This window comes from Adiantum capillus-veneris, chromosome 23 (assembly GCF_014529385.1).
Source record: "Adiantum capillus-veneris isolate H3 chromosome 23, ASM1452938v2, whole genome shotgun sequence".
NCBI classification, from domain to species: domain Eukaryota; kingdom Viridiplantae; phylum Streptophyta; class Polypodiopsida; order Polypodiales; family Pteridaceae; genus Adiantum; species Adiantum capillus-veneris.
Window position 1 is genome coordinate 36,400,110 of NC_140953.1, and position 10,006 is coordinate 36,410,115.

The 10,006-nt window shown below is 44.1% G+C and overlaps 1 protein-coding gene and 1 pseudogene across 2 annotated transcripts; both read right to left on the reverse strand.

Annotated features, from left to right (window-relative positions):
- Positions 1-4,744: 4,744 nt before the first annotated feature.
- Positions 4,745-8,675, reverse strand: LOC147427642 (dolichyl-diphosphooligosaccharide--protein glycosyltransferase subunit 1B-like; annotated as a pseudogene). The gene is made up of 7 exons (XR_015185991.1): positions 8,538-8,675; positions 8,384-8,456; positions 8,033-8,146; positions 6,664-7,905; positions 5,669-5,738; positions 5,164-5,206; positions 4,745-4,859 (listed from the first exon to the last, which is right to left on the reverse strand). The product of XR_015185991.1 is annotated as a dolichyl-diphosphooligosaccharide--protein glycosyltransferase subunit 1B-like (transcript).
- LOC147427643 (uncharacterized) lies at positions 7,998-9,505 on the reverse strand. Its single transcript, XM_086496973.1, has one exon. The coding sequence runs from the start codon at positions 9,165-9,167 to the stop codon at positions 8,610-8,612; it is 558 nt and encodes a 185-aa protein (XP_086353099.1). The 5' UTR covers positions 9,168-9,505; the 3' UTR covers positions 7,998-8,609.
- Between the last annotated feature and the right edge of the window lie 501 nt (positions 9,506-10,006).

The following is a 10,006-nucleotide window of genomic DNA, read 5'->3' on the forward strand; positions in this document are numbered from 1 at the left end:
CAACAAGCTCTCTCTATATCCATGTAGCTCGAGTAAAAACAATCCGAGACACCTATGGTCCTCACTGCCTCATGACTCTAGAAAGCGGTCCAAAACCCTCTTTGAATAGACAATGGAAGCGGCATCATATCTCATAGAACACGGGGCAAGGTGTTTGCCTACCCAGACTTGGGTGCTAGATGTGTTTGGTTCTAGTTATCCAAGGTTCACAACATTAGCAAGTTGCAACATACAATTAATTTAGAAAAAAATGCACTCTCTGTGTTTACAATGAGAACTTTAGATGCCAACAACTTTAAGGTTGGCTTTATCCAGAAAAAGTATCCCTTGATGCTTAAATTTTCAAATTAGAAGCTTTCAGAGTTGACATGCGTTCAAACTTCAAGGCTCTCCCTTAAGGCTAAGTTAGAAGCTTCATCAAAGATCCCAATGATGCAAACTAAAATATTAACTACCTTCACAGGAGAGAATATTACCCAGGCAAATAGAAAACTACCTACTTGCGCCTCGTGACTAATGAATGAGTCCCGACTTTTGGTGATGCAATCTCCAGAATCCGCATCTTACTGCCTTTCTTCTTCAGCCCTGCTTTTGGTTTGTCGCATCCAACTCTCAGGTAATTTGTGCTTGCCACTGCTCCTTAGGCTATTGTGCACCAGCAGATAGATTTCGGCTAGGGATTGTCGACCAACGACCTGACGAGTTGAGTTGCTGAGATTAGACTAAGGTGAACGAGCTGAGACTTCGACTCGAGAGCTGAGTTGAAAGAGGAGGAGGGAGTCGGGCCTCACGAGCTGTGAGTGACACGACTCTCTACAAAGATACATGCAAAATTATGAGACACCTTCAATGCTCCTACATTGTGTTTTGCTAAATGTCTATTCTAGAAATATACATACGTTATAACTTATAACTTAATTAAATACATCTTATACCTATATTAAAATGAGAGGGTCAACCTCCAAGTGGTTGCGCATGCCGACTCCCTTTCTATTAGCCCGTTACCCTTCTTCTTCCTTTTGACCAACGTGGCAGTGGCACAGGTCAGTGCTCACCGAAATTTGAATGTTGGCAAGCTTCCCCTAATATGCATCGACCTGCGGATAAGCACCTCGAGCTCTGGGCTCTCTTACTCAAGGCTCTAATAACGTCAAGGCGCCGTGCCCAGAAGTCTTTGATTCCTCGCGGGATGCATACAGATGAGAGCCTTCATAGCCTATAGGACGATTGAGCTCTTCCAGCTCTCCTTTGTTTGACTACTTCGTAATTTCACTACTGTAACCCATCTCTCTCCTCCAACTACGAAGAAGCAACTTGCTTCGTCGTGCACATTCACATCCCCAAAGAAGTGGCTCGGCTCCAGTCTCAGCTCCAAAAACTAAAGGTAAAGCCAGCTGCATGTTAATCTTTCACGAGCTCATATTGCAACCCCTAATCCCTCCCTCTTCTTCCGTAGATCTGTCATGTAGTTTTCTCTCTCTGGTCACTTGACCTTGCATACCTTTATATGTGGTAATACGGCTTTATCAGAACCATTGCTTTGCATATCCCTGGCTGTATAGTCATGTAAAGTGGAATTTGGAGCTGCATTGGCAAAGGTAGATATGTCTGCTTTTCCTGTCTTGAGATGAAGACATAAAAGAAATGTTAAGGCTTTAATGGTCTTGCAATTAGATTAAATGTTGCAGGGCTAGGATATGTAGTTTATAAAGTTGCGATCAGTGCTGCTCTTTCCAATCGTTCAATTTATCCAGCAAGGTTGTGGATGATATTAATTGAAGGTGGTGTGCCTTGCCCTTCATTCACATTGTCTATATGGGAAGTTCATTTATTTACTGTCTTCTTTGAGTTCTATGTTAGTGTTTGTGTAGTGCTCTCTCTCTCTCTCTCTCTCTCTCTCTCTCTCTCTCTCTCTCTCTCTCTCTCTCTCTCTCGGGCACATAACACAGCCCCCAATCGCTCCCTCTTCCTCCCCGCAATACACAAGATGCCCAATTGTTCGAGATGTCTGGCATCTGTAGCCGAGCTGCTAAGTTGACAGAGAGGAGTACTCTACGGTAGCACAAGTTAGTTGCATACTTGCATGGTTGCCACACGCCTCCCTCCTGTGATATTATTTCAAAAAAGGATGAGGACTGAAGCATATATTCAATCAAAGTGTTGAATGTCCTATAAAAGTCCTGGTAAGTTTAAACACAAGGGAGTTCAAAGCAGAATGCATGAGAAGCACATACAGTAGTTATGGGTTGCCCTAACCAGGAGCTACACAAATGCATTACTGGAGTCTGGATGTGTCTGTGGATCGGTTATTTTCCTTACCCTTCGGATTCCGATTCCTTGGTATGAGTTTTCTAACAGGCATTCAATGACTTCGTTTGACAATAGGTGCTAGCATTCAAGCATGTTTGATGTCTTGGTTGATGAGACGAGCTTAGTAGTTACATGTACTTTTATCCAAAGGGTAATAAAGAAACAACATTTGCTTGAGAGAGAGAGAGAGAGAGAGAGAGAGAGATGGACTAAAAAAATTCATGCTGGCAATTGCGAGCCATGGTAGCTCTAACATGTAAGCCCTGGCCGATGGAAGGAGGAACTTGATCGCTTCGAGTTGGAACTTCGGAGGAGATAATAGTCGAAGGGGTGTGAATGATGTGTCCACTGATGTCACCAACGATGTGCACATTGCTTGGCATTCCATTATGCAGCCTCAAGTTTGGCTCGGTTGTGCCCCCACAGCCCACCGCTAGCTCCATATCCTATCAATGATTTCTTTCTGTTGCCCACTCCGCCGGAGGCGGAGTTAGTCTCACTCGTTATACATATGCATACATACATAAAACTAATCAATCTCTCTCTCTCTCTCTCTCTCTCTCTCTCTCTCTCACACACACACACACACACACAAACACACACATATACATATATATATATATATATGTGTGTGTGTGTGTATATATATATATATATATGTGTGTGTGTGTGTGTGTACGTATGTATGTATATGTATGACACCTTACTCCGTATACTTGGGTGTCTAATGACACCTTGTCCCTAGCACAAAAGCTTCATGTTGACGCCTATTTCAACTATTTTAAGCTTCATTTGATGCCCGATATGCCAATGATGCCCAAAATGGCCTCCAAATTTAAGGCCTGCCTCTCTCCCTCTCTCTCTCTCTACTTCTCTAGAGTCTACTGGCTAGGTTGTGCATGATGGAACTGTAGACTAGTTAGTGGCCCGCTCTATCACCATGCTTCTAAGTGGGGGATAGATGCCACGTGGAGACGAAGTTGCAGAAAAGAGCGGGCAGGCTGTGGAGGAAAATGGCAACGAAACCGAAAAGGGGCGATCGCACGTGTCGACTTTTGCTTATGGCTTTTTCTTAGGGTGCATTTGCATGCTGCAAGGGCAGCGTTTTGTGTACGTGGGCGTAGCAATTTTGGCAGCTGCAAGTGAAGAGCATGAGAGAGACTAGAGAGAGAGGGGCAGCATTTTCCCAACTTTGTCAAAATCGGCAGAGTGGAGGGTGTAAACTTCAAAGGGTAGTGTTTTCAAAGGGTAGTGTTTGCAGAAGCGGACAAATGTAAGCTGACGAGTGCAAAACGTTGCAACTACGCCGTGCAAATGGGCCCTTAGTGTATGAGGGAGTCTTATCATCTAATTAATGAAAAATTTGGAGTAGACCCACTATGTCTGCACGATTTCAAAAAACCCAGATTCAGGGGAATCAATGAGGATGCTTCACGTCATCTCTGTCCCCTTGGCGAGCGTTGCCACGTGGATGTACACATTCAGAAATAGAAGCGGCTCTCTTTGGCCACACGTTAAGGCCTGTGTGTGTGTGTGTGTGTGGAGGTCGCGAGGTAGCATGTGCAGCAGAGGCTTCTTCTTCTTCTTCTTCTTCTTCTTCTTCTCTCTTTCGATGCCGCTATCTCTGCCTACGTTAGGCAACATGTGCAACGGAGGCCGCTACTTGTTCTTCTTCTCTCTCTCGATGCTACAAGACAAGCTTGTGTGCCAATAGAGTTACAGAAAGAGGAGGGGGGAAGAGGGGAGGCCTATGTGACAGGGGCAGCGGTGGAATGGAGGTAGGGAAAGTCGGGGGAGGCAGGTTGCACAAGGAGGCGCCAGGAGCATCGTTATGTCTTTTTTTGGGAGAGGGTATATTCTGACCTATTCATTTTCTTTTAAGATGACCCAGTATGTTGCACACATTTTAAAAAAGAGTTATTAAGCCAAATCACGAAAGATTCGGTTGAATAGCACAATGGACGTACGTGGCGAGAGCCAGGATGCAACAGCAAAGGAGTGCACAGACGTGCGCAAGTGGCGAGTGCAAGGCCTGGAGGAGAGGCACGATAGTTGAGGAGTGCATAGGCCTCTGTTTGCGGACATGTCCTGCTGATTGTTTTTTGGCTTGCAGAAGGCCATAGTGGGATGGGTGGATTTTTGGTGCAAATTGTGGACCATGTATGCAAGTCGATCGGATGGAGGACACGTGTACATTCTGCTTGTTTTGTAATATTTTTTCTAGATTTTGGTGAAAGGTGTTATTTGTGCACCTCTTTCTTTAAAGAGGACCATTGAAATTGGGTCACACACAATTTTTTTCGTCTTCTTCCACCTCTTTTTGTTATTTTAGTTTGTGAAAAAGTCCTCTCACTCAAGAGCATGGACTCCATTACATTAAAAAATTTAATATGCCAATCGATTGAATTGTTTTTAATAACTCGCTTGAAAGTGAGGGGGTTCCTTAATGTTAGGTCTTTTCTTGATGTAGCTTGAAGTCAGGCGGGTCTCTGTGGGTCGATTGTGGACTCTGGAGTCTGTGCATGCCATGCGGTGCATTGAAGGCCCATCTACAGGACGTCATGGGATTAACACACAAGAGGCTGCGACTTCTCTTGACAGCGTGTTCGTTGTCATTTTGTACTACCGCTTGAAGGCAAGGAGCGGCTCTCTGTAGTCCAATGTTCAAGAAAACTGTGTCTCATCTTAATATCATGTCGGTTTCAATTTCAAAAATACCGATTGAAGGCAAGGGGAAAAGTAGAAATTCCACCTCAACATAGAGAACTAGAGTGCTTCGTTAGCCACAGAGAGAGAGAGAGAGAGAGAGAGAGAGAGAGAGAGACCATCGATTGTCGTGGTTCAAAGGTATACCTCGAAAGAATGAGATACCGATCGTAGTGCTTCAGAGGGGTACCTTGCAGAAAACCACGAGGAGGGTTAGAGGTTTGTCAAGCTCAATGTTCGCAATCATACAAGATGTCAATGTTCTTAATTGTTTGTTGTTCCAATTTTTATGTTTAAAAAAAAAACAAAACATGCGAGTTTCCTTGCACGGAGGAGTTTACACAATCCTCCCCAATTTTTATAATACGAGGGAAAACCACGAGGAGGGTTAGAGGTTTGTCAAGCTCAATGTTCGCAATCATACAAGATGTCAATGTTATTAATTGTTTGTTGTTCCAATTTTTATGTTTAAAAAAAAAACAAAACATGCGAGTTTCCTTGCACGGAGGAGTTTGCACAATCCTCCCCAATTTTTATAATACGAGGAAACGTGCCATTCCCACAGCAACGTGCAATTCTCAGTGTGTTCATTAACTGCGTTCGCAGTGTCAAATATGTCAAAAATCATCACAGAATGATAATGCTTACTCACCGCGCGATTGAACGTCTGTCGTCGATGCACCTTGCATCAATGATGCTGGGCATCTCCTGCTCTTAACCCGCTGCAAGAGACGACAATGGAGGATGAAGGAGATAAGCTTGTGACTATTTGGGTGGAGGAACTTTAGAAAGAAGCTCGTCAAGAACTTGTTGTGCTTCGGAAAGTACTACACTTGGCATACATGGCAACCAAAGCATTACCAAGCATGACATTTTTGTTGAACAGTCCCCAACTAACAAGCTCATCATGAATTTGTTTTCCTGTGTGGACGTCTTTCAAAGTGCCACATGCCTTCAAAATGCAAGCATAGGTGACTGCATCTGGAGAGAAGCCCTCGCTTCGCATCCGCTGGAAACATCCCAATGCTTCTTGGCCTTGCCGTTGTTGGGCATAACCTGCAATCAATGCATTCCAAGAGACCGCATCTCGATCAAGAAGCTCGTCAAGGACTTGTTGAGCTTTCAAAAGTACACCACACTTGGCATACATGTCAACCAAATCATTGCCAAGCATGACAGTTCTTTACAACAGGCCCTGATTGACAATCTCATCGTGAATTTGTTTGCCCATACAATGTCTCGCATAATGCCACATGCCTTCAAAATGCAAGCATAGGTGACTGCATCTGGAAAGAAACCCTCACTTCGCGTACAATGGAAACAATTCAAAGCTTCCTGGCCCTGGCCTTGTTGGGCATATACTGCAATTAATGCAATCCAAGAGATGACATCTCGGTTGGGAAGCTCCTCCAGAACTTGTTGTGCTTTCCAAAATACACCACAATTAGCATACACGTATACCAACGCATTGCCAAGCACGACATTCTTCTCCAACAACCTCTGACTAGCAATCTCGTCATGAATTTGTTTACCCAGATCAACGTCTTGAATAATACCGCATGCCTTCAAGGCACAAGCATAGGTGACCGCATCCGGAGAGAGGCCCTCGCTTCGCAAGCGATGAAAACAGCCCAGAGCTTCATGAACCTGCCCATGTCGGGCATATCCTGCAATAAGTGCAGTCCGACCGACGACATCGATAAGCTCTGCACGCTGAATGCGAGCCTGGTATGAAGCTGAGGATTTTGATATAGAAAATTCTAGCCGAGCATACGCAACGTAGGCAATGGAAAAAAGAAAAAATCCAGTAACGAGCATCAGTGGTTCAACCAGCATTGCCATTGGGTTGAACTTAAAGTATATCTCGAAGAAAACATTATGCTCCTGCACTACGTTCTTTTTTGTCAAAACGACAACAATTCTTCCAACACTGTCAAGATAGCTGTACTTGACCTCATTTGATTCCTCTACAGTAAATGGAACCTGAACAGAAGGTTCTTTCGACCCTTCTGGTAGCACCACCGTCACAACAAGTTTCTTTACAACAACATCTTGAATAGGGCATCCAAAAGGAAATCTCAGGTATCTTTGCCCATCAGCTGCCCGAAAAACAAAGTCCTGTAAAGGAACTCCATAACCAATAGTAAAAGTCACATGCCAGCCTCCCAACAAGGGGCACCTTGGCTCAAATAGAAGCTCTGTCTTGTCCTTGTCAAGATGCAGATGTGATGTTGAAACATTGCCAATCTCATCTCTGTAGTAGACAGAATAAGCTCGTGGAGGAAGGCAAGCCTGCAAGCCACGAGGGGATGCCCTCCCACTTATTCCTGGTCTAGCCTGAAAGTCGAGCCTTGAAAAACCACCCTTATGCTTAGCTCCACCATGAGTAAGTTGATAGTTTTCAGTTACATAAATATTGCCCCAGTTAGAGATTTCTATCTCCTGCACCAACTCTTCCACAACAACAAATGGCTGGTTGTTCTCATAATGTACAGTGATGGGTAGAGAAGAAAATGCTGGAATATTTTCATAAGGACCATATTTTATTTCAGCATCTGCTAGCTTTACTGGGTTAACCTTTGTGTAAGACTCAATCCGTGGATTGCTAGGCAGTTTGAAGGAGGTTGTCTGTACTTTTACAGGATAAGGAGACAGAACATACACAGTCATAATAAAGCACAAGCTGTACATCTGATTGAGTAATTTCTTTTGGAAAAGGTTTCAAAAGATGTGTAAAGACTATGTAAACATCCATTAATGTTGGCTCGCTTGCTTTTAAAGGCTTGTTCAGAATAATAGAGAATAGAACCACCCCTTCTGATAAGATGGCCTCAGACTTTATCAGCTTCACAGGTAAGTTGACTGGTGTAGCTCTATTTTTCACTTTGCCTTCGTATGCAGAGACCCCAATAAAGGCCAAGTTACTTGCCAAACTTGAAGGTAAAGGGAGAACCTGAACCTGCGAAGCAATTGTGGATAAGAGAGAGAGAGAGAGAGAGAGAGAGAGAGAGAGAACCTGAACCTGCGAACTGTTTGGCAGGAGGTCGTTTTTTTTTTAGAGCTTTAGGCAGAGGCAGGAGCACAGTTGAGAGAAGCTGCAATCTCTGTCCTGAAGCTGAAAATCTATGCTCTAGAAGGCGACTTGCAAAAAGAGAGGGATATGAGAGGTAGCAAGTCAACAATTAATACTAACGCAAAAACTTTGACTCAGCTCTCCCCTGACATTAAATCTACCATGGCTTTTCAAGATGCCCAACCATAGCTTTTCAAGATGCACAATTCTAGACAGTTTAATTCCTAAAAGCAATCAAGCAAATACATACCGTATCATAAGCCAGATGTGCATAACTTGATTAAATGCCCCTACCACTTTTCGGGCCTTCTAGTTGCTTCAGTCCTTGCAGCAGCTCCTGCATCAGATGTTCTTTGTCTAATGAAAGCTGGAAAAAAACATTGAAAGATGTTCAATTTGTCCAAACCCCAAACCTTCTGAAATGGCAGAAACGTCTTGCTTGCAATACCTTGTTCATCCTATGATAAAGTTGATGTCATGCAGAAGAGATTTTAGACATTATACACCATCAAACAGACACCTAATTGTTTGAGTTATGAAATTCAAGGAGATTCTTTTCAAAATTCATCATGTTTTGCTTGACCCATTCCAGCTCGCTCACAGCACGACTTCGTGTCTCAACAATCTCTTCGGTCTTCCTGTGAAGGTCTTGATGGTACTCATGGAGCTTTGCAACCAGAACACATGTCTTCTCTTTCAAGTAATGAGTATACCCTTTACAAAAGTCATATTCACCAGCAAGGTGCCCAGCTTGAGCCTTGCAATCATTTCTCTCTTTTTGAAGACGCTCCATTTCTTGGTGCTTGCCTTCAAGTAACACAGCAGCCTCATTTTGGGTTTCTCGAAGGCGAGATTGGGCCTGTTGAAGATCCTTCTCTGCCTTCACAAGCTTACGACGGCAAAGGGCATGTGTAGCCTTCACTTGGCATTCCAAGAGCTCACGCTCCTTCTCCATGGAAGAGAAGAAGTATCGCAACTGTTCAATTTCTCTGCGCACTGACTCCTTCTTGGACTCATAAAGGCGCTGCCGCTTCTCATCCAGGTCCTCCAGGCCCTCCTCGATTGCACCCAATGCCATCTCATGAGGCCTGTTGGGTGGTCTGTTGCTGCTTCCCTTGACTACTTCGACAAAAAGACCAGTGCATCTACAGCTGGGAAGTTACTTCCTTCAACATGAAAATGCCTTTATGAGTTGAGGACTTCAAAGGCCTGTGTTCGTAGCAGATCGGTATGCAGAGACATGCTCTGCCTGTTGAAATGGTGTTGAAGGAGGTCCAAAAGGCTGAGAGCTGCGTTCAGGGCCCTGTGACGTTGTAAGCAAAGTATGCTGCACTGTGCTTGTCCGCTGCAGAAGAGAAGCGGGAGAGGAGAGGAAGGGGAACGACAACCGGTGCGCACTGGACGAACCGGCAAAAGCGCAATAACGACGTACACATTTTAAAAAACAAAAAGCACGTGGACGAATGTGGAGCCAGAATTGAGATTTTGGCTACTACGCTAACTAAGTAAAAATAGTGTTAGAACCCGAAAAATAAACCTAATTTTCTAAAATTTCCTCTTGGCAAATTCAAGAAAAAGAGTTTTGTATGTTTGGAAATTTTTCCCCAACAATGTGTAGCCAAACTCTACGCATGCGGTGCATTGAAGCTCTGTGTGTATGATGTGATGGGTTTATTATATGCGAAATGTCATTTTCCTTGGTCTAGTTGAAGACGTGCTCTAGCTCTCTTGTGAGGCTGGCCGCTGTAGCCTGTTGAGTCCTATCCTGTGTGAGTGTGTGTGTCCCATCAAAATCCTCAATCCAAGAGCGCCTAAAATTGAGAGGATGGTCCACATTGAGCTTGCTCCTGAGTCCTTTCTACCTTCTTGAGTTGAGCTCTCTCTCTCTCTCTCTCTCTCTCTCTCTCTCTCTCTCTC

Excerpts from the sequence above, each read along its gene's own strand:
- LOC147427643 (XM_086496973.1), bottom strand. The coding sequence starts at position 9,167 with ATGGCATTGGGTGCAATCGAGGAGGGCCTGGAGGACCTGGATGAGAAG.